The sequence below is a fragment of the Rhinatrema bivittatum genome, chromosome 3 (assembly GCF_901001135.1).
Source record: "Rhinatrema bivittatum chromosome 3, aRhiBiv1.1, whole genome shotgun sequence".
Taxonomy (NCBI): Eukaryota; Metazoa; Chordata; class Amphibia; order Gymnophiona; family Rhinatrematidae; genus Rhinatrema; species Rhinatrema bivittatum.
The window spans coordinates 279,574,117-279,598,602 of NC_042617.1; the positions used below are offsets into that span (position 1 = coordinate 279,574,117).

A 24,486-nucleotide genomic window follows, 5' to 3' on the forward strand; every position below is an offset into this window, starting at 1 on the left:
GATAAAGCCCTCTAATCTCAAGGGCTGAGTTTAAAAACAAAACAGATGAATCCTCTTGAACCACCAGCCACTGAACAGTCAGCCTCTGACTTGAGGCAAACATAGTGGATCTTGTCCAGCATCCTCACTAGATCCGCATACCAAGGACACCCTGGCTAACTGGAACCTATCAATATCACTGGTATCTGATGCCTGAAAATCTTCTGCAAGACTCTGCCCACCAGAGACCACGCCTGGAGCTCTGAACTGGCCAGTCTTGAACCAAGGCATCCAAACTGGATGAACCTCTTAACCTTCTTTGGATGAAAAATCTTCACACCTATGTATTTCTGCTAATCACCACCAAGTCCATCACTGTTCTCCCCATTTGGACACAATGTGGGAGAATGCTTCCTGGGGCAGACTTTATCCTTCAGAGTCCAGCCTGTTGCAACTGAGGAAGTCCACTTTCACATTCTCTATTCCCACTATAAGAGCAGCAGAGAGCCCTTTTACATGCTTCTCTGCCCAGAGTAACTGCAGACCTACCTCTTTCCACCATATGCAGACACCTGCTCCAGTCCTCCCACATGGGTGACATCTGAGGAATGATCTCAGACTCTAGAACTTTTAATCATGCTCTACTGAGCATGTGCAGCTGTAGTTATCACTCTGCTCCCTAGGCAGAGTCCCTCAGTCCATGATATAGCTAACCAATGCAGAAACCTTCTCCTAGGAGAGGTGAGCAGGTTTCATGAAGACTGACATCCTGCCATCCTCAAAAAACACCTGTTACAGGTAAGCAACTCTTTCTCAGAGGACAAGCAGGATGGCAGTCCTCACACATGGGTGATTCCCAAACTATAAGCTGCCCAAGCAGGACAAAGCGGGAAACTGTACAATGCTGAAAGCACCATCCTTTTCCCTTTTGCCTGTGAGGCAGCCAATCCATAAAGGTGTCGAGGAGGGAAAAGGGTTGGCTTCTACAAAGAGAAAACCATAGAACAAAATGAAACAAAACCACAAAGCATAGCAGAGGCGCTTAAGGAAGGGGAGCGATGCGAATGCCAGCAAGAAACATACTCTGCATCACGGAAAATATTACAAGCAGGGTTTCGGATTAGCAAACCCTGACGACAGTAGGTCTAGAACCTCCTGGATACAGGAAAAGGCCCAGAGAAGCAAATAAGAGAAGAACTTTTGGAGAAAGACTGCAGTTTCCTTCGGTATCACAAGAAAACTGAAAAACCAAGTGGGGCCAGAGAGCTCCCAGAAACAAAAATGTGGTCCACTGGCATCTGAAGGACAGAATGCATATGCAGAAGTGTGCCCCATGTTTGGCTGATAGGCATAATTTATTTATTTGTTGAGTTTTATTCGGTAGAGCCATCATAACGGTTTACAAAGTATACATTTTCTTAACAGTTGCACAAAAAGTATAACAATGTGAATATTAAACAGAAGTTAAACATTTCAAGTCCAGAAAGTATTATTAAGTGGGACGAGGAGGGTATATAGGTTCTGGTTGGAGAGAAGTTATTCTGAGGTTTTTGGATGAAAGCTCAATTGTGAGTTGGGATGATCAGAAGTATGAAAGTCAGTGTAGAATTTGCGAAACAATGTTTTTAGGTCTTTTTTGAACATTTTTAGGTTGTGCTGGGTTCTCAGATCTTTAGGTAGGGAGTTCCAAAGTTTAGGGGAGGCAATGGAAAAAGCTCTCTCTCTTGTTGTTGCTAGATGTGCATCTCTGATGGGGGGGATGTTTAAGTAACCTGAGTTATTAGAGCGTAGGTTTCTTGGAGGATTCTGGGAGATTATGTTTAAGGTATTTAGTCCTTGATGATCATTGTTTAGAATTTTGTGAATGATGGTCATTGATTTGTATGCAATACGTGCTTTAATTGGGAGCCAATGAAGTGATGTCAATATGGGCGTTATGTGTTCATTTCTTTTTGTTCCTGTTAAGGCTCTGGCAGCTGAGTTCTGCAGTATCTGGAGTGGTTTAAGGTATTCCAATTAGTAAGGAGTTGCAGTAGTCGAAGGTGGAGAAAATGAGTAGTTGTAGGACAGTTCTGAAATCATAAGGGTTGAGAAATGGTTTTTAGATGTCTTAGGGTTAGGAGTCTGTGATATCCTTCTTTAGTTTTATTTGATATGTGGTTCTTGAATGAAAATTCTTTACCGATGATAATTCCGAGGTTCCTGGTGTGGGTGGTGGGGAGTATAGATTCATTTTTTTGTCTAGTATTGGCAGGGGTGGCGGAGTTGGATTGCCAAATTGATTATGAGTTTCAGAGATTTAGGAGATGTTTAATTGAAATAAGTAGATCTGAGGTTTTATTGTAGGTGTCTTCGATCGAATTTTGTATGAGAATTAGAAGCTGAATGTCGTCAGCGTAGAGGAAGTGTGTGATTCCATATTCTTTTAGTATTTGGCAGATTGGGAGAAGGTATTTGTTGAAAAGGGTGGCAGATAGCGCTGATCCTTGGGGGACTCCAGTGTTGAGGTTGATCATTTTTGATGGGTTATTATTGATTAAAACTTGGTATGTTCTATCAGATAAATAGGAAGAGAACCATTGTAAGGTGGTGTCAGTTAAGCCGATTTGAGTTAGTCGTTCCAACAGTATATTGTGGTTTACTGTGTCGAAGGTGGCTGAGAGGTCAAGGAGGATGAGCAGGTATTTTTCACCTTTGTCAAAACCTCTTATTATAATGTCATTTAGGGAGATGAGGAGAGATTCTGGGGTAGATTTACAAACAGCGCGATTTGGCGTACTTTTGTTGGCGCATCAGGCGCCAACAAAAGTACGCTGGATTTTAGTAGATACGCGCGTAGCCGCGTGTATCCGCTAAAATCCGGGATCGGCGCGCGCAAGGCTATCGATTCCGTATAGCCGGCGCGCGCCGAGCCGCGCAGCCTACCTCAGTTCCCTCCGAGGCCGCTCCGAAATCGGAGCGGCCTCGGAGGGAACTTTCTTTTGCCCTCCCCTCACCTTCCCCTACCTAACCCACCCGCCCGGCCTAAACCCCCCCCTTACCTTTGTCGGGGGATTTACGCCTCCCGGAGGGAGACGTAAATCCCCGCGCGCCAGCGGGCCGCTGGCGCGCCGGGACGCAACCTGGGGGCAGGTCCGGAGGGCGCGGCCACGCCCCCGGTCCACCCTGGGCTGTAACCACGCCCCCGGGCCCGCCCCCGAAACGCTCCCAACACGCCCCGAAAACGCCTCGCGGATCGGGCCCGCCCTCCGACACGCCCCCGACACGCCCCCTCTGAAAACCCCAGGACTTACGCGAGTCCCGGGGCTCTGCGCGCGCCGGTAGGCCTATGTAAAATAGGCGCACCGGCGCGCAGGGCCCGGATTTAGGCGGTTTTAGGCGAGCAGGGCTCTTAAAATCCGCCCCCTCTGTGTTTAGGTTTTTTCTGAAAACCATATTGGGTTGGAGGTAGGATGTTGTTTGTCTCGAGATAGTTGTCAAGTTGAGTGTGAACGACTTTTTCAATGATTTTGGCTATGAACGATAAGTTTGATATGGGGCGGTAGTTAGCAAGGATTTCGGGGATCTAGGCTGCTCTTTTTTAAGGATTGGTTTGATACAGCCGATTTGAGGCATTTGGGGTAATTACCCTTCGGTCAGTGATAAATTGACAATTTTGGTGATGGTTTTAGATCTGGTGGGTTCAATTGTTTTGAGGGTGTTATTGGGATGTTGTCTATTGGATGGCTGGCGGGGTTCATTTTACTTATAATAGATTGAATTTTCAAGAGTGGAGGCGGTATCAAAGTTTGACCATGAAGAGCTTATCTTGGTGTTAAGTTTGGTGTTCTGGTTGTGTTGGTTATGTTGATTTGGATTAGATGAGATATTTTGTTGTTGAAGAAATCAGCAAAGTCATCGCTTCCATGTTTGGTACATGTGGACTCTTGGGTGGTTTTAATACGTTTCTGAATTATTGTGAACAACATTCTGGGGTTATGATGAAATTTGGAGATTTTGTTGGAGAATTCTTTTTTCGTGTTTATGATATTTTTATATTGTGCTAAGTTGTTCTGATAACTATTTAGTGTGGTTGTATTTTTGTGTTTTTCTCCATTCTCTTTCTTTTTTCCTGAGTATACATTTGGCATTTCTGATGTTTTCGTTAAACCATTGGTTGTTGTGTTTGGGTTGTTGTTTTGTCTTTGTAATAATGGGATTGATGCTGTCTGCTACTTTTTTTGTGATATTTAGCCATGATGAAGTTGCATCCTCGGAGTTTGATAGATTTATGTTGCTTAATTCGGATTGAAGAGTTTTTTGTAGAAGTTCAGTGTTGAATGGTGGACGGTAGGATATCTTGTTTGGAGTGATTAGAGGAGCTTTAAGGTTGAAGTTGATATGTAAGTTAGCTTGGATTAGGAGGTGGTCAGACCAGAGTATCTCTGTGGTGTGAGTAGAGTTTGATTGCCAGATTTCAGTGTTGATAAAGATGAGGTCGATGGTGTGACCTGCTTTATGAGTTGGAGATTGAATTATTTGTTTTAGATTTAGAGTTGATAGTGCATCAATGATAATGATAATGAGTAGAATAATGAGTATAATAATAATAATAATAATGAGTAGAATAATGAGTAGAAAGAAAACAAGCAATACTTGGAAGAAGGTCCATGGCAGAACCTACCTGCTAAAGTACCAAACATAGCTGGCCATGCAAGACTCCATCAAGAATGTCAGGGGATGAAAGACAATACCTGAAATGGGATCGCTAGCCCAAATCCTCGAAAAGGGTGTTAAACTAGGCTTGAATCTCACCCACACTGCACCCTGTCAAGGGTAGGTCTATCCATCCTGTCTACAGGATAGCTCAGCTGAGCAGGAAGGTACTTTGGAAGTATGAAAAGCTAAAGGAAGTACTGGCCAAAACCTGGAGGGAAAACAGGTGGTAGGCTTTCCCTGTAGGTATACACTAATATATCCACAAATGCCAGAGCTTTTCTTCCCTTCCCCTCAGCATTCCAACTGGAAGTCGGGAGGAGTGAAGAACACAAGGAGGCAGACTGCTGGGCTGCAGGCGTAAGAAAAAGCCACTAGGCTGTATATATGAACCCCAACTGAATAGCTCACTGCTGAATCCAGTAGGGAGCCCCCCACCTCTGCCGAAATAATTTTTCAGCCTGCTTGGAACAGCAGAAACTGAGAGCAACCCCCCTCCCCCTCAAAGGGAAGAAATCCAGAAACATTCCATCAAGAGACATTAAGCAGGGATGCTGCAAGTGCAAACCCCTGCAGAACAGGATATCTTCACTGGCCTAGAAACCCAAGGGTACCAGGGCAGGGTCAGAGTGATCTCTGAACAGACTGCCCACCAGTCTGGCCTAGATATGAATACCTCAGCCATGATTACATATACTTCCCCCAAGGCATACTTGCCAATTAAATGGACCAGAAACCTCCTCCGTGAATTAGGGTTCTGCAGGCGAGACTAATTAGCAAGAGTGGTCCTCCACGAAAAATGCACATTGAGCTCAGCAGGTATCAAATGTGACTCCTGGATGGGAGAAACCCCTAATCTTCACCAGGGAGCTACCCTGATTAGGAGGCTCCAAGTACAACGGGGAATAGCTCCCTTGCGAAATATATCTCCTGTTCCTTAAGATGACCTACAAAGAACAATATCGTCTGACCTGCTCTCAGATCCCGTGGGGGGCAGAGAGCGACTACCAGTCAGAAGCAGTGAAATCCCTTCTCCGGGAAACAGAGAACAAAGGCCACCCATTATAGGGGTGGATAACCAGGTACCTGGAGGGCAACCCATAAGGGTTGCCTCCCCTTCCTGGAGGATCAGGAAAGCAACAGGAATCGGGTCCTCTCGATCCCGAAAAACCTTCCAACACTAGATGAGAGTTTAATTACTATCACAGAACGCCAAGGTTCATACGCGGCCGAATCTGCCACCTGCAGCCACCCTCAGACGGGGTAGGTCACTCCTCTTCTGAGGAAGGGGAAGAGTCCCAACACTACTCTCCTGGTAACCATTTCCATAGGGATTCGACCAGAAATGCAGTCGAAGGTCAGTTCAGTTGCTGCAGTGCACATCTTGTTGTGCTCGCCATGAGGGAAACATACACATTCATACACTACGAAGCAACTGGAAAAAATAGCGCCCTCCTCTTTAAAAGCGCGATGACTAGTACTCAAAGCAGTATCCCATCCTGAGGATGACTGTATATATAAAAACCCACTCACTTTACTCGTGAGTAGAATCCCTCGGCACAGCAAGGACCAAGCACCACCTACTAGTCAGTGCCTACGCTCCAAAAAGCAATCCTAGAGTGTATGATGGCATTCTCCTTGCCAGTGTTCCTTAGTGCTCTGTGTTGCAGAACAGACAAGGCAGATGATACCTTGATGCGACGATGGCAGAACCCTGGCATAGCTGTGTACTGCGCCGACAGAGAGAACGCCGCCTGAGGTGCTTAGAGAAGTAAATGACATCTGCTGTATCCGACCGCACATGCTGCGCTTCACTGTCACACTAACTTCAAATGGCGTCAACAGGAAAGCAGAGTTGCTTCCCTGTAACAGGTGTTCTAACAGGACAGCAGGATGTTAGTCCTCACATATGGATGGTAGTCCTTCCATATGGGTGACATCATCAGGATGGAGCCCAATCACAGAACACTTTTGTCAAAGTTTCTAGAACTTTGACTGGCACCTTCTGGGCATGCCCAGCCATGTACTGACCCTGCATCCAGCAGGGGTCCCCCTTCAGTCTCATCTTATAGTAAAACGTACATGCGAAAAATAAAATAAGAAAACATAAACGAACCCAACTCTGCGGGGTGCGTTTTGTGAGGACTAACATCCTGCTGTCCTGTGAGAACACCTGTTACAGGTAAGCAACTCTGCTTTCTCACAGAACAAGCAGGATGGTAGTCCTCACATATGGATGAGTACCAAGCTAAGGATGCCCAAGCAAAGCACCAAATGCTCCCAAAGACGTGCAACAAGCACAACAGGGGTGGAAATTTGGTTAGGAGGGCATCCTGAACGGGTCGGTGGAAGGATGTTGGGAAGTTAAACTGAAAACAAGTTGCGTAGAATGGACTGGCCAAAGATGGAATCCTGTCTGCCAGCCTTATCTAAGCAATAATGGGCTGCAAAAGTATGGAGAGAACAGCAGGTAGCAGTCTTACAAATATCAGTAAGCGGCACCGAATGGAGGTATACTACCGATGTCGCCATGGCTTTTACACTGTCTTGTAGCGGAATGCCTGCTTGCTGGTAGCAAAAAGAAATGCATTCCGCCAACCAGGAGGAGAGGGTCTGCTTTCCCATAGGATTTCCCAATTTGATGGTATCAAAAGAAACAAACAAGGTATGTAGCATCTGTTCCTCTATTGACAGGTGGTACTGTGCAGGGATGCTCCCAAAGGCGGTGCTGTAATTCTAAAAGCACTTCATAGACAGGTATTGCCATGACTTCTTTGGGGGCATCGACCAACTGGAGGACTTCTAGAGTTTTATGTCTGGTGTCCTCTTCTGTAACGAGGTCAAACGGAATAGTCTCAGACATTTCTTTAATCAAGTTAGAGAAAGAGAGGTCCTCTGGGAGGGGGGGGGGGGGTCTTCCTTCTTTCCTCTTGTGGGGAAGGCTCTAAAAGGATGTCATCTGAATCAGTATCAGTGTCCACATCTTCCCATGGGTTGTATTGGGGTTCTGAACGGGACCCTTGTGGAGGAAGAATGTCCTGTATGTTTGGATGTCTTGGCATCGATGGAATCTTCGATATTTTCGATGGATGATGTATGGGCATCGATGGAGATTCGCCCAGCATAGACAGGAATCGATGGGTAATATCTCCCGATGGACCTGGTAGAGGCATCGATGGTGTTGACGGAAGATCTGGTCGGTATAGTCTCTGAAGAGCGATTGGACCAGGTAGAGGTTCCTCTTCCTCCGATGAATCCGGTATAGAGATTAATCGGTGGAGTTATTTGACATTCCCTCGATGGCGCCGGCAATGGCTGCATAGGAAATGCACCAGTTAAGGCATCGAGTCTGTTTAATAAAGGAGTAAAGACCGATAGCTCAGGTGTCTGTGCCGGTGTGGGAACTGGCGGCTGAAGGTTTTTAAGGGCTTCGATGCCCACCTGCTTGATGAATGTAGTCATCTCCTCCCTGGATACTGGGGTAGTATCCTCAGTCACAGGGGAAGGCACGATGGGCGCTACTGGCTTATCCACATTCGAATGTGGTGGCTCTCTTCCCAACACCGATCCCGCTGGGTACTGGCCATCAATGCCGATGCGGTACCGGTTCCCTCTGGTATGGTGTCCGTCCAATGTTGATGACATTTTCTCTCGATGCTCGGTTCTTTCTTTAGTTGGAACCGAAGAAAAGGCCACTGATGCCGCAGAAGGAGTCTGTGATGGACGGTCACCAGATCTCTTTTTCCCCTTGAACTTTTTCAAAGTAAGAGGGCGAAAACATCAGTGAGGATTGAGTTGACTTCGATTGAGTCACTTTTTTGACTAAGTCCTCCATTTTATCAAGGCGAGCCCACCTGCCCTTCGGGGTCATCTGCGCACAGGTTGAACAGGCGCGAGCATCATGACTTAGACCTAGGCATAGGACGCATGTGTCATTCGACTCAGTGATGGACACTGTTCGGGGGCATTTTGGGCATTTTTTGAAACCCGTGGCCATGATAAAAATATATAGGCCGCAAACGGTCGATGGCTTTCGGGTACCAGTATGAGGTAAATGAACCATTTGAAAAAATGCACCGGAACGGTACTTACTGAGTGTCACCGAAGGGAGACCCTTGTAGGGGAGATTTCTTAAATGATTTTTATCAAAATCTTTAACTATTTTCCGAGAGGAAAAGATGTGAAAAAATTCACAGAGCTCCTTCAACGCGAGGTTAAAAGCAGAACAGAAAAAAAAAGAGACTGAAGGGAGACCCCTGTGGCTTCAGGGATCATGGCATGCTGGGCATGCTCAGTAGGCTCTGTGTGCTAGTCAAATGTTTCTAGAAACTTTGACAGAAAGTTTTCCATGATAGGGCTCCATCCAGTGATGTCACCCAGATGTGAGGACTACCATAAGAACATGCCATACTGGGTCAGACCAAGAGTCCATCAAGCCCAGTATCCTGTTTCCAACAGTGGCCAATCCAGGCCATAAGAACCTGGCAAGTACCCAAAAACTAAGTCTATTCCATGTTACCGTTGCTAGTAATAGCAGTGGCTATTTTCTAAGTCAACTTAATTAATAGCGGGTAATGGACTTCTCCTCCAAGAACTTATCCAATCCTTTTTTAAACACAGCTATACTAACTGAACTAACCACTTCCTCTGGCAACAAATTCCAGAGTTTAATTGTGCGTTGAGTGAAGAAGAACTTTCTCAGATTAGTTTTAAATGTGCCACATGCTAACTTCATGGAGTGCCCCCTAGTCTATTATCTGAAAGACTAAATAACCGATTCACATCTACCCATTCTAGACCTCTCATGATTTTAAACACCGCTAATCATATCCCCCTCAGCCATCTCTTCTCCAGGCTGAAAAGTCCTAACCTCTTTAGTCTTGCCTCATAGGGGAGCTGTTCCATTCCCCTTATCATTTTGGTCACCCTTCTCTGTACCTTCTCCATCGCAATTATATCTTTTTTGAGATGCGGCGACCAGAATTGTACACAGTATTCAAGGTGGGGTCTCACCATGGAGGCATTATGACATTTTCTGTTTTATTCACCATTCCCTTCCTAATAATTCCCAACATTCTGTTTGCTTTTTTGACTGCCGCAGCACACTGAACCAACAATTTCAATGTGTTATCCACTATGACGCCTAGATCTCTTTCTTGTGTGGTAGCACCTAACATGGAAGCTAACATTGTGTAACTATAGCATGGGCTATTTTTCCCTACATGCATCACCTTGCACTTGTCCACATTAAATTTCATCTGCCATTTGGATGCCCAATTTTCCAGTTTCAGAAGGTCTTCCTGCAATTTATCACAATCTGCTTGTGATTTAACTACTCTGAACAATTTTGTATCATCTGCAAATTTGATTACCTCACTCGTATTTCTTTCCAGATCATTTATAAATATATTGAAAAGTACGGGTCCCAATACAAATCCCTGAGGCACTCCACTGCCCACTCCCTTCCACTGAGAAATGTCCATTTAATCCTACTCTCTGTTTCCTGTCTTTTAGCCAGTTTGTAATCCACGAAAGGACATCGCCACCTATACCATGACGTTTTATTTTTCCTAGAAGCCTCTCATGAGGAACTTTATCAAACGCCTTCTGAAAATCCAAGTACACTACATCTACCGGTTCACCTTTATCCACATGTTTATTAATTCCTTCAAAAAGTGAAGCAGATTTGTGAGGCAAGACTTGCCTTGGGTAAAGCCATGCTGACTTTGTTCCATTAAACCATGTCTTTCTATATGTTGTGTGATTTTGATGCTTAGAACACTTTCCACTATTTTTCCTGGCACTGAAGTCAGGCTAACCGGTCTGTAGTTTCCCGGATCGCCCCTGGAGCCCTTTTTAAATATTGGGTTACATTAGCTATCCTCCAGGCTTCAGGTTCAATGGATGATTTTAATGATAGGTTACAAATTTTCACTAATAGGTCTGAAATTTCATTTTTTAGTTCCTTTAGAACCCTGGGGTGTATACCATTCGGTCCAGGTGATTTACTACTCTTCAGTTTGTCAATCAAGCCTACCACATCTTCTAGGTTCACCGTGATTTGGTTCAGTCCATCTGAATCATTACCCATGAAAACCTTCTCCGGAACGGGTATCTCCCCAACATACTCTTTAGTAAACACCAAAGCAAAGAAATCATTTAATCCTTCCGCGATGGCTTTATCTTCTCTAAGTGCCCCTTTAACCCCTCGATCATCTAACGGTCCAACTGACTCCCTCACAGGCTTTCTGCTTCGGATATATTTTAAAAAGTTTTTATTGTGAGTTTTTACCTCTACGGCCAACTTCTTTTCAAATTCTCTCTTAGCCTGTCTTTCAATGTCTTACATTTAACTTGCCAACGCTTATGCATTATTCTATTTTCTTCTGTTGGATCCTTCTTCCAATTTTTGAATGAAGATCTTTTGGCTAAAATAACTTCTTTCACCTCCCCTTTTAACTATGCCGGTAATCGTTTTGCCTTCTTTCCACCTTTTTTAATGTGTGGAATACATCTGGACTGTGCTTCTCGGATGGTATCCTGCTTGTCCTGGGATAATTTTATTTACATGTTTGGTGTGATGTTATTTACCTATACCATAATATGCACCATTATGGGTATTATGAAAAATAACCATTGTCAGACTGTACTTCTGCTTTAGGCTCTTGGAATTAATACAGAAATTTAACAAAAAAAAAAAAAATGAAATGAGTAACTTCCTTAAACAGCTGTGCAATGCAGCGGAGACCCAATGATCTGGGGGAGGGCACCAAAGCTTGCTATGCTCCAGAAATATCGTGCTTGGGACCTGAGGAAGAAATGTTCAGATTTCGTGGTACTTCCTGCAAATGTTCCAAAATACAGCTGCTCGCCTTATTGAGAGTAAAAAGCACTCAGACCATGTGACCCCTATTCTTAAGGCACTGCACTGGTTCCAATAGAGCAAAGAAATCAGTTCAAGATAATTTCCCTTATCTTGAATAGTTTAGACTAAGCTAATCTTGTTACTTGGCTGAGCTGCTTTCCAGTTTTGTATTGCAGAAAGCAGAGGTCTTCCCAGTAGCAGGGCTGGCGGAAGCACTAGGCGAACTAGGCGGTCGCCTAGGGCGCCAGCTTCCCGGGGGGCGGCACTGCCCCGGTAAAATTAAGAGAGCCGCGCTCAGCCGCTGCCCTGGTAAAATGAAAAGAGCTGCATTAAGCCGCCGCCGCCCCCCCCGAAGCCGCTGCCGGCAGCCCGCCCCAAAAGACCCATCTGACCTTCCCCAGCGGTTCGCGTACTCCCGGTCTCTCCCGCTGCTCTTCCTTCCCTGCGCCGTTGCCGCCGGGCTATCAGCATGTTCAAGCCCCAGCGGGAACGGCAGCAGTGCAAAAAAAAAAAAAAAGCTGTGGCATCCGCGGCTGCCCTTTTCTTCCTCCTGCCCCCCCCTGACCCGGAACAGGAAGTGATGCGCGGGAAGGAGAAAGAGCGGGTGCCGCATGAAAAAAATAGCGGCGACAGCAGCATCGGCCCCCGAGCAATTGAAGCAGCCGGGAATCGGAGAACGGAGTCAGCAGCATGAGCCTCCAGCGGCCGATGGGATTCTTCCTGTTTGGCCTGCGGGGGGCTGGAGGAGGAGGCTGTTGCAGCTAACCATTTGTGCTGGGGGGGGGGGAGGAAGTGAGTGAGTGAGAGAAAGAGAGAGAAGCAGCCAGCCTGCCTGTGTGTGACTGAGGAGAATGTGTGTGTGATTGAGAGCCTGTGTGTAAGTGAGAGAATGTATTTGATCGAGAGCATGTGTGTGTGATTGAGAGAAACTGGTCAGAGAGAGCTGATGTATGTGTATATGTGAAGAGACAATGAAAGTGACTGCTCAAGGAGATGACTGATGTGTTGAGACAGTCAGGGATGTGACTGATGTGTGTGTGTGTGTGTGTGTGTGGTGATGAAAGAGAGAAAAAGCATGGAAGTGAGAACTCTGGGTATGTGAGAAAAGCATGGGAGTAAGAAGCCTGGTGTGGTGGGGGTGTATGTGAAAGAAAGCATTGGAGTGAGAAGCCTGATTATGTGAGAGAGAGCATGGGAGTGGGAAGCCTGTGTGTGTGTGCATGTATGAGAGAGAGACTGGTTGGTAAGGTGACGGTGTGACTGGTGTGTATGTGAATGTGAGGAGAGAGAGAATGTGATTCAGGGAATGAGAAGCCTGTGCACCTGGAGAGCGAGCATGGAAATGAGAGAGAGACTGGTGTATGTGTGTGTGTGTGTGTGTGTGTGTGTGTGTGTAACAGAGAGAAAGTGATTATGGGAATGAGAAGTCTGTGCATGTGAAGAGAGTGAGCATGGGAGTGAGAACCTGGGTGTGTGTGAGACACAGCATGGGAGGGAGAAGCCTGTATATCTGAAAGAGAACATGGGAGTGGGAAGCCTGTGTGTGTGTATGCATGAGAGAGATCAGGTGACTGGTGTGTGTGTGTTTGTGTATGTGTGTGAGAGAAAGAAAGTGATTATGGGAATGAGAAGCCTGTGCATGTGGAGAGAACAAGCATGGGAGTGAGAGACTGGTGAGTGAGTGTGTGTGTGTGTGAGACAGAGAAAGTGATTATGAGAGAGTGAGAAGCCCGTATATGTAAGTAGAACACAGGAGTGGGAAGCCTGTGTGTGTGTATGGCATGAGAGAAACTGTTCAGGAAGGTGACTGGTGTGTGTGTCAAAGACTGTTTGGGAGATGATTGGTGTGTGAGAGACAGAAACTGGTCATGGGGGCATGACTGATATGGTGTGTGTGTGAGAGACATGGGCCTTAAGGAAGAGGACCATGAGTATAGAGCTTAGCCACTACTGCTGCTTCTGCTGTGTACTACAGCCTGCATGGAAGAGGAGTAAGAGAGCTGCTGGAGGGGGTAAGTAAAGATGGCTTTTTAAGTTTATTTTTCTTGATTGACTGCCATTTTAATTATTTAATATTATGTGATGTGTCTGCTTTTTTTGTTTGAGCAACAAGTATAGCTTTGGTTTATGTTTATTTTATTTATTTTTATTTATTTATTTATAAAAGAGTTTCTATACCGTCTATAAGACAAATCATCTCAATGGTTTCCATGGCATAAAAATGTCAAATAAGTGTTCTGTTATAAATACAGACTTCGTTATTTTCATTAATGCACAATGTAAGTTAATTGTGTGTGGAGGCGGGGGGGGGGGGGGGGGGGCATAGCTGACGTTTCGCCTAGGGCGCCTAATACCCTTGCACCGGCCCTGCCCAGTAGGTAATAGTGCTTGCATTTCCTACAGTGAAGTTAACTTGCATTTTACCACGACTTTGGAATATGTGTCCCTTAGATATTTGTATGAAGTTAAACTATTTGTCATTCTGGAAGAAGGTAAGGACCTAGGTATTCCAGCTGATGTTTGAATAGATATGACAGACATTTCTACTGGTTTGGTATTAAAAAGCTTCTAATAGTTCTGGAGTGGAGGCTGAGATGAGGGTGGAGGGTGAGATGAGGGTGGAGAGAGAGGTATGAATTTTTTGAGGGAGGATGTGTATATGGGATGGGCATTAGATTAGAGTGGCAATCTGGGGGGGGGGGCACGGTCAGTTAGGATAGTGAATCATTTACTATCATTGTAAGGGGGAAGATGGAATATGAGTTAGCTAGTTTATTTACAGGATGTTACAGATGGGTAATAGATGAATGTTACTGAGGTAGTGTTTTTAATGGATTAGACAATTATTGTTTTAACTGTATTCTGCTCTGAGGTTTTACAGTGTAAAGGAAGAAATATAATCTAAATGAAGTTGCTGGCTGATTAATCTTCAATACCACTAACCACAAATTCAGATTTTGAAGTGTGGTGTACAGGGCTCTGCTCTACTAAAATAGCTGGCAGAAAAGATTTACCAAGTGCAGACTGTGCCAATAATCATTCAAATGCTGACGCAGCTCCAACCCTTCCTCTAGCAGGTTTCCCCTTTGAAAAGTAGAGGGGCATTGTCACAGGACTAAGTGTGTACCAGCTCACAGTCCCACAATACAACTTCCCTGCTAACTCTATTAAGAAAAGCAGCAGTTTGCATACATCTGTAGAGAGGAGGAAGAGATGTAGAAGCAACTCAAGGGTGTGAAGACAATAGCAAATGGAAATTTATGAGAGTAAGGTTTCCTTACAAGTCTCGTTTGTTACAGTTGACAGTTCTATATTCTTTGTTGGCAATCAGAGTGTGCTTGCATGATAGTACAACATATTAAGGAGAATCGCCACCACACAATAGATCTGGGGAAACTTTTATTGTTTTCCAAATATGAAATTTAATCCAAATACCCTGACTGATAAAATACCATAAGGATCCTTAATGAAATTAAAAATTGTAACAACCCATGAAAATACATTATAAAAAAAAATACTGCACTTTGCAATTACACCATAACTTAAGGAAAAATTGTTTTACCCTCAAACTCTAATCGATAGGTGGATTAAGAAAGTCACATTGTTAACTACACAATCAAATTAACACTTCACAACCTAAAAAGACGTATTTTCTAATCCAGTTAAATGGCCATACACTATTTCCAGTAAAGTCTACTAAACTAGCAATGCTTTATCTTTCACTCTTTCCTCATACATGCAGCACCTGAGAGCAATTGTAAAGTAACAAAAAGGCACTGGTATACCAGTGGGTGCACATGGTCACCGACTTGACCAGAAACTTACTCTGGAGAAGACTGATTCTCTCTTCATGGTGGTCCAGAGGAAGGCAAATACCGTCACAGAACTACAGTCAGCAATTTTCTACAGGGCAGAAGGACTCAAGAGAGCATTTGTCTTAGACCCCGGCAATTATAATACCTCATATAGCAAATATATTACTGCTTCCTCTCTAATAATTAAACTTTGAGACCTAAACGTAAAAAGCATCAAGTAAGAATTCTTACCACTGGCTTGATGTCTGACGAAAGGTCTGAAATGAAAAAAGGGAAAAAGTATCAAAATAAATTAAAAAAATTAAAAAAAAGCACAAAGACAACTAATAGGTATAGGATCTCTGCCAAAAAAGCTCATCACATTTACTGACCCATAGCTTTATATGTTGAACCAAAACTACATTCCTTAGCCTGCTATACCAGTCCAGATAGGTGGGTTTTCTTCCCCTACTAGCAAATGGAAACAGAGAACACACCTTTTTCTATGATTCACTGGTAGTTACCATGGTGCAGCTCCAGCAAAAAGCAAGTATTATCTATCTCCAGTAGATGGCAGAACATACTAGTCTGGTGCAACAGGAACTCGACTCCCAAGCTTTGGCTTTTGCCCAGCTGGGTGGAAAACTTTGGACAGCTCTGTGTTTATTAGCCTTTTCTGCTTTATTGACAGCAAATTGCATTGCTACTTCTCAGTTGAGCAAGCTCACAGCCCCAAAGGGGGTTTGGTAGAGCTTAGAGGGTGGCAGTTTGCTTTTAGCTCAGGAAGAACTTCTGTTTAAAGTTGGCATTCCCCCTCTTCCCTCTGGCTTATTAAAGCTTTTAAAGAACATGAAGAAAAGTAAGATCAGCTGCTTCTGCCAAAGCAAGCAACTGGTGGAGTAAGTCTCCAGTGGAAGGGGTGGTGAGGTTATATTTGAGCAGGTGTAAGAGCAGGTCCACCAGCCATTTGTTTCCTTGTCTTCAGGCCCGCACAGCTTCTGACCATGTTGTATCAGAGCCCAGTCAGCGCTGGAGTTTTTGTGAGCTGGCACTTCTGCTGCTGTACCAGCTACTACTGTGCGTAAGCTGCAGTAATTCTTTGGTGGAGTCTGCAAAGGCCCCTGAAGTCAGCAGCACAAGTTTGACAGTGCTTGTGGTCTGGCCCTCAGATCTAGGTGTGGCAGCAGTTGAATCCAGCACTGGAATCCACTTTTATTTCCTCCTCGGAGGCAGCCATTTTGGCAGGAACGAATGCCATTTTATATGCATCCCATAGGTCATTCCTGCCTGTTTCTCCTCCCAAAACTAAGGCCTTGCAATCCTCAGGGGTAGGGGTTTCAATGGTTTTCTCCCGTTGTGGGGAGACCTGTGCTAAAACTATGTAAGGCCCCCTGCCTTCTCTCTCGGGGATTTCTCCCCAGAATTTTTGTTTTTCTTGCATAACAGGCCTTCTGTAGTTACAAAGGCCTGGTGAAAGGGGGCCACCGCAGGCTCCACGGGTCAGGACTCTGCCCTGAACACTTCAGTTGCTAGATGTGGGTGGCAATAACAGCCTAATTATCCACAATGGTGTTTGAAACAGGGGACTCTTGAGAGGCTACCCCCATTTTTTCTGTCCTGAAGGATAATAAGGATATAGTCAGTTCTTAGAGGAAAGACAGGTGCATTACAGCGTGAGAATGACATTTTTATAAATTTATGAATCGCTTTCCAGCTTTTACATTAAAATCTTTCAAAGCAATGTACAAAATATGAAACAAAATAAAAAATATAATAAAAATAAAACAATTGAATACAGAATGCCGGTATAAAAAATGTCTTAAATAAATACTAAAAACAATTAGCAGCCATTGTTGACTGTTTTCTGTCTATCATAAAAAAAAAAAATTTCTCTCATCTCAGGTGGTCATGTCCCTTAGGATGTTAGTTTTTTCAGAATTGTGAGATTACTTACCTGATAATCTCCTTTTCCTTAGTGTATGCCGATGGACTCAAACAAACAAATGGTATTGTGTGCTCGTGCTAGCAGTTGGAGGACTGATCCGACGTCAGCACGGGTACATATACCCCCACAGGAAGTGTAGCTATTCAGTAATCTTCCTAGACAAAGCTTTATGGATATGTGTGACCTGGACCGATCGATTAATCAACAGGATTACCCTGACGGATTGATAGTAGCTGGAGACCGCCAGTGTTCTCAACGGAAGGCGTCGACACCCCGGCAGGGTGGAAGCCTATATAAGCAAAACATGGCTTACCGTGAGTCGGCGAATTCCCATGTTATACCGGCAGCGGGGCGGGATGCTGAATCCATCTGCATACACTAAGGACAAAGGAGATTATCAGGTAAGTAATCTCAACATTTCCTAGCGTGTAGCAGATGGACTCAAAACAAATGGGATGTACAAAAGCTACTCCCGGACTGGGCGGGAGGCTGCCCGAGGACCGTGTAGGATCGCCCTCGCAAATGCTGTGTCCTCCCTGGCCTGACGTCCAGACGGTAGAATCTGGAGAAGGTATGGAGGGAAGACCACGTCGCCGCTTTGCATATCTCTGCAGGCGACAGCAGCTTAGCTTCTGCCCAAGAGGCTGATTGTGCTCTGATAGAATGAGCCTTGACCTGTAGAGGTGGTGGTTTTCCTGCCTCTACGTAGGCTGCCTTGATAACTACTTTAATCCAGCGGGCGATGGTTGGCCGTGAGGCCGCTTCCCCTTGCTTCTTCCCGCTGTGCAGGACGAACAGGTGGTCCGTCTTTCGTACTGCTTCAGACATTTCCAGGTATCTGGACAGTAGTCTGCCGATGTCGAGATGGCGTAGCATTCGACCTTCTTCAGACTTCTTCAAACCTTCCGTGGTAGGCAAGGATATGGTTTGGTTGAGGTGAAAGTGTGAGACCACTTTGGGTAAAAAGGAAGGAACTGTACGAAGATGGATGGCCTCTGGAGTGATTCTGAGAAATGGATCGCGACAGGATAGTGCTTGTAGCTCTGAGATGCAGCGTGCTGAACACACAGCCAGCAAGAACACCATCTTCAAGGTTAACAAACGGAGAGACAGGCCTCGAAGGGGCCTGAAGGCGGATCCCGCTAGAAATTCCAATACTAGGTTGAGGTTCCACAAGGGCACTGGCCACTTCAGTGGCGGGCGAATGTGTTTAACTCCTTTCAGGAAGCGTGAAACGTCTGGGTGCTTGGCAATGGATTTGCCGTCACACCTGGGACCGTAGCAAGACAGCGCTGCTACCTGTACCTTGATGGAGCTGAGGGACAGACCCTTCTGAAGTCCATCTTGTAAGAAGTCCAAGATGAGAGGAATCTTAGCGGCATGTGAATTGGTGCTGTGAGAGTCGCACCAAGCTTCAAAAACTCTCCAGATCCTGATATATGTTAGTGATGTGGAGAATTTGCGTGCTCGGAGGAGTGTATCTATAACCGGCTCCGAGTATCCCCATTTCTTCAGTAGAGCCTTCTCAATGGCCAGCCCGTGAGAGAGAATTGAGCCGGATCCTCGTGGAGGATGGGACCTTGCCACAGCAGGTCCCGGAGTGGAGGCAGAGGTAGAGGGTTCCCTGCCCAGTAGTCTTCTCATGTCTGCGTACCAGGGTCTTCTTGGCCAATCCGGGGCCACTAGAAGAACTAGGCCTCTGTGTCTCTGAATCCTGTGAACAATGGCGCCCAGCAGGGGCCATGGAGGAAAGGCGTATAGCAGGATCCCCTGAGGCCACGGTTGTACCAGGGCATCGATCCCCTGAGCCAGAGGATCTTGCCTGCGGCTGAAATATCTGGACAAAGGCGTGAATCCCCTTAAATAATTCCACCCAGGAAAGCGAAGCCGGATCTGGCCGCAGGGGCACCAGGTCTCTCGGGTTCCCTGGCTGCTCGCCGCGGCCTGCGAAATCCGGTGTGGTCCCTGAGGAACCGTTGGGCTGGGACCAACTCCCATGGCTTCCTCACATTGGGCACATAGTGAGTCTGCTTCCTCGCTCTGTGTGGCTCTGAGGTTGCATGCTGAGCAGAGGCTTAGAGCGTTCATGCCTGATTCTGGAGGTGCCGGCTCTGCGGACGCATGGGCTTTCTTATGCTCCATTCGCCTGAAATGCGGCGTCGCACAACGATGTGCGCCTAATACGTGCGCTTAACAGCATGCGCCTAGAACGGGCGTCTTATAAATGTGCGCCTATAACGGGTGTCTCAGAAATGTGCGCCTATAAACGGGCGTCTTATAGAAGTGCGCCTTAAACGGGCGTCTGATCAATGTGCGCCTATAAACAGGCGTCTTAGAAAGTGCGCGTATCCTAGTAGCGTGCGCTAACAACGTGCACCTATCGCGTGCGCTTAGCAAGCAAAGTGCGCTTAATTGGAAAAGATGAGTAGGCAGGCAAAATGGCGACCTCCCAGGCGGGCGGCCTCGTAGGCAGGCCCAGTTAGTCCACACTTCCTCGGAGACCAAGTAAAGATGTACGCCTTACCTTGTCTTCGGCGCTTCCCGGCTGCGACCCGGGCGGTCTCCGGCTGCGGGGGGAGAGGGGAATACCTTCACCACCGCGCTTAGGGAAGTGCACCTGCTGCCTCTAGGCCGCGCCCAAACTCGTCTCGCTCGGGGGCCAAGCCGCACCCGAGCCCTTCTCACTCGGGGGCTGGGTCCCTGCCGCGAACCGGCCACCGGACCGAGGCTCTTACCTCCGAGGGACCACGGAAGTCAGCTCGGGAAACTCAACTGGGTGAGTGACCGCCTGGTATCACCACAGGAGTGCGGGGCTCGTCTTCAGTAGGTTTCTTCTATGAATTTAGTCGTTAGAAATTGGAAACACGCTCAGCGAGCATGGGGTAGCTCCAAACTGCTTTGGAGACGGAAATTACTGAATAGCTACACTTCCTGTGGGGGTATATGTACCCGTGCTGACTTCAGATCCGTCTCCAACTGCTAGCACGAGCACACAATACCCATTTGTTTTGAGTCCATCTGCTACACGCTAGGAAATGTGGAGATTCTATTCTGCAAATAAAGCCTCTTCTTCATCATTCAGAAGTGCAGAGTATGCTCCCAATGGAGTGGGTATTCCCTGAGAATAGTTCAAAGGTGTTGAGGGCTTCATGAAGCTGTACTCTTATAGCCACCGGATACACACAATGCATTTTTTCAGATGCAGGCAAGAGGGCCCTGGTTTTGGAAATTTCCCGCTAAACAACTATTCTGATAATAGGGGGTCCAGCCCTCAAAGATCATCCAGATATAAAAATTTAGGTTCTAGTGAAACATGCCTTTTCATCCATACCTTTGCTAATGTAGATCATTATCTGTGATGTCTAGATAGCTCAGGTTGGGTATAGCAGCTCCCCAAAAGGCAAAAAGCAGCTTGGCTGGAATCCAGGGCTGCTTTTCTGAAGCCCACCTTATATGACCTTATTGGGATCTCTTCTAGTTCTATAGCCTTGTCGGCTGCAGGATTGGGTGGCAGATGCTTCCTTTGAAGCCCGTCTAAGCAAGCTTATTTTCAAGTGGGAAACTGTTTGGTAAGGATTTAAAACAAGCTTGCAAAGGAACTAGGATTAGCAAAACCTCAGAGAAGCAGTCAACTTTCCAGCTGTTCAGATCCAGAAGAAATCATTCCTTTCAAGCATTATTTGATATGTATTCTACCTTTCAGCAACTTCAAAGTAGATTACATTCAAGTACTGTAAGTATTTCCCCGTTCCCAAAGGGCTCACAATCTAAGGGGGTCACTTACTGAAAGTTTTTTCTCATTTTGTGTTTATGGGAAAAATGTTTAGTAAAAAGGGCCCTACGTTTGTACCTGAGGCAACGGAGGGTGAAATGACTTGCCCAAGATCACAAGAAGCAGCAGTAGGATTTGAACTTTAGCTTCCCTGACTCATAGCCCGCCTCTCTAACCACTAGGCTACTCCAACTCTATAAGGCCAAGAGGCGAATCATCTGATTCCGTTGTGTCGAGCTGTTTCAACCACCTCCTCGGAGGTGCTTGCCTTCAGCAATTTTACAAAGAATGGTCACAAATATTTTCATGGTTGCACCCTATTCACTTTAGTTCCCAATGCATTTCACCCACTGGGAGGGTAGCTGTTCTAACTCCTCTCGAGTAGCTTCCACACTTGTAAGCAGTGGCTCCAGTTCCATGTAAAGTACAGGGGCATGCTCTGTATTCCACTTATTTTGAGGTCCTAAAGAACAATTCCTAAAGACCCATCTTTGATTTGAAAGAAGTAAACAGTCTTCACATTTCCCATTTCAGAATGGAAATACTCTGGTCCATATTCGTGACTGTGCGGCAGGATGAATTTCTCTTCTCAAAATCTTTCCGAGGCTTACTTCCATATTCCTACCTGGAAAGATCATAGGTTCCTCATTTTTATGCATCCTGAAAAAGCTTTTGCGGTTCAGGGAACTTCCATTTTGATCTTACGACGGCTACAAGAACCTTTACAAGATAATGGTAGTGGTGGCAGTTTTCTTATGAAAGCAATTGCTTAACAGGACCAAGTCCCACCAGGAAGGCCTTTATGGTTTCCAATGTTGAGCAGGTTTGGAAGCCTTGAGCTTAGACATCAACTTCGGCGTAAGCTGCTTCTTCCCAGTCTCTGGAATATCTAGGATCTCTTTTTGATATCAAAGCAGGGCAAAACTAACTCAGGAAAGGGTGGCTACAATTGTGAATCAAGTAGAGAAATTTCTTGCTCAAAGGGCTCCCAGAGCTTAGGATTATCTATAGCTCTTGGGCTTCATGGCTGCCTCCTTATATTTGGCTCAGTGGGCCAGGGCCCATGTGTGTCTTCTGCAGTTTTTCCATCTGTCTTGCTGGTCCCCTCAATCTCAGAGCCTTGAAGTTAGTCTTCCTCTCCCAGGGTCAGGGAAGCAAAAACTCTAAGTGGGTGCACCTCAAAACATATGCAAGATTGTTGGGGCAAGGAGCACACTACCAAGACTGAGATACTCAGGGGGGCTCTGGTCATAGGCAGGTGACTCATGGTCCCTCAACAATCTGCTTATGTTGCAAAGTCTGTGTCCTGATTTTTTCATGTGATGTCCATCAGGGTTTGACACCTTGAGCGTACTGCTTATGTAGCAGAATCAGGACACAGTCTCTAACGAAGACAGTCTTTGCAACATAAGCAGTATGCTCAAGGTGTCAAACCCTGATGAATGAATTTATTTCCGAAACGCTGCAGTGACGGCGCAGGGCACTAGAGCTATTTTGACGTACATTGAGAAGAGAAGGTTGCGGATAATACAGCACCTCGAAGTTAAGTGACTGTTGATTAACCAAAATTAACAAAAAAATCAAAAACATAAAAATAGCAAAAAAATTACCAATAGATCTCAAATAAGTGACCGATGATTATAAACCTCTAAGCCTCATTTCGGGTATGTTATAGCTATTAGTGATTAACAACCCGAGGTAAATGATGGTCACTTTGAAATACTATATGAATGTGCACAGTCTATTTTTGAACAGATATCTCTATAGTTAGAACAAGATCATATGATTTTGTATATATTCATTTCTTGTATAGATTGGGTTTATTTGAAATGCTTATGTTTTAATGCAGCATCTGTTTGACACATGCTGTATCGCTGTGATCAGATACTGTTGCGTTCATGGCTGCTCTATGCTCTCACTCCACCCTCTCTAACTCTGTGGCGACTCCCTCCGGGTCTGATGGACGGCTTGCTGCCGCGGCGTCTCCATGCCGCCTCTTTCCGGCATACCGACGGTACAGATCTGCCATGTCTTGATGATGTAGGGCGCGCACGCTCCGATGTATGTACCAGCAAGGGCTCGAACCTCAGGGGCGTCCCCTGAGATGACGTCATCCGCTTCCAATATAAAAGGTCTCATACTTTCGCTAACAGATTGACTTAGCAAGGACTACGAATCGGACATGAATTCGGACTTTGATTCGGACTCGCTACAGATTCATCCAAGCTACTCTGCCTCCTTGGACTTACCAGGGGTAGCCGCTCCTCGGAGGCCTCGCTCTCTTTTCTCTATTTCAGACTGCAGATAGGAACTGGTACTCGCTCCTCGAGGGCCTATGTTCCTGGACACTCTGAAGATTCTCTACTGCCTGGAAGCTATCGCAGATACAGACATTTGTGAGTTACCGTCGCTCTCTCAGAGCTTTCCCTGGAACCAGGTACTCGCTCCTCGAGGGCTTAACTCTTTCCAGCTACTGAGCCTCCTTAAGACCTTATGTGAGATTTATCATCTAGTTCTGGCTATGTATACAGCATACCCTGTCTACTCACTATTTATAGTCTTTCTACAGCTCAGCAACCCTGGGAGCGCTGTTCCAGTATCTGAGGGACTTCTGCCCTGCCGGGCACAACAGCTCACTACTGCCACCTCTGGTGGTTCTACTAACCTGTCTAATATAAGAACTATCTGTGTCTGACTCCATAACCAAGCCTAGCCGGTGGTCCCACTCAGGATATCCTCCTGGGGGCGCTGTCATCTGCCATCGGCCCAAGGATTCACCTATTTACATGTCTCTACAGCTGAGTGCTTTCTCTAACACTCCGCTGATACAGATTGCTAACTCTGCAGTCTATATCCTAACTACGTTACTAACTCTGCTTACAGAGCATAACAAGATTGTTAACTCCTCCTTCAACGGGAGTATTCAGCAGCAGTTCATAACAGATTGCTAACTCCTCCCATCTTGAGGAGTAAAGCCTAACAGATTGCTACTCCCATCTGCTTGCTCCTCCCATCAGCATAGCACATCATAACAGATACTTCCAGCATTTTGGCATTCTTTCAGTGAGGGCTGCATTTCGGCTTAATTTGAAATTTCTCTGAAGTTTCAAGTGACTGCTACCTCCAGTTATACAACAAAACTTTATATTATCCAGATTTTTTCTTGTTTTTATCTAAGGGGTATAACATCTTCATCTCCCTTTTAGGGCCTTGGTTCTTCCATGGGACAGGTTTATAGAGTTTTAGTGGGCTCACCATACAAGTCTCTTAACAGCGCTTTTCTAAAGGCTTTTTTATATTATTTTTCTAGTAAACATTTGTTCAGCTACATGCATTTCTGAATTATAAGCCTCGTCTTGCAGAAATATTTTTCTGGTCTTCTCATTGTTTTCAGTGTTCTCGTAAACCACTTTTTTTTTTTTTTAAACCTAAACTG

The 24,486-nt window shown here is 45.6% G+C and overlaps 1 protein-coding gene across 1 annotated transcript in view; it reads right to left on the bottom strand.

Annotated features, from left to right (window-relative positions):
* SARNP (SAP domain containing ribonucleoprotein) overlaps positions 1 to 24,486 on the bottom strand; it is a 214,069-nt gene that overhangs the window by 127,138 nt on the left and 62,445 nt on the right. The window contains exon 8 of the mRNA XM_029594794.1: positions 15,586 to 15,611. Coding sequence (XP_029450654.1) covers positions 15,586 to 15,611 — 26 coding nt within the window. The remainder of the gene's footprint in view (positions 1 to 15,585; positions 15,612 to 24,486) is intronic.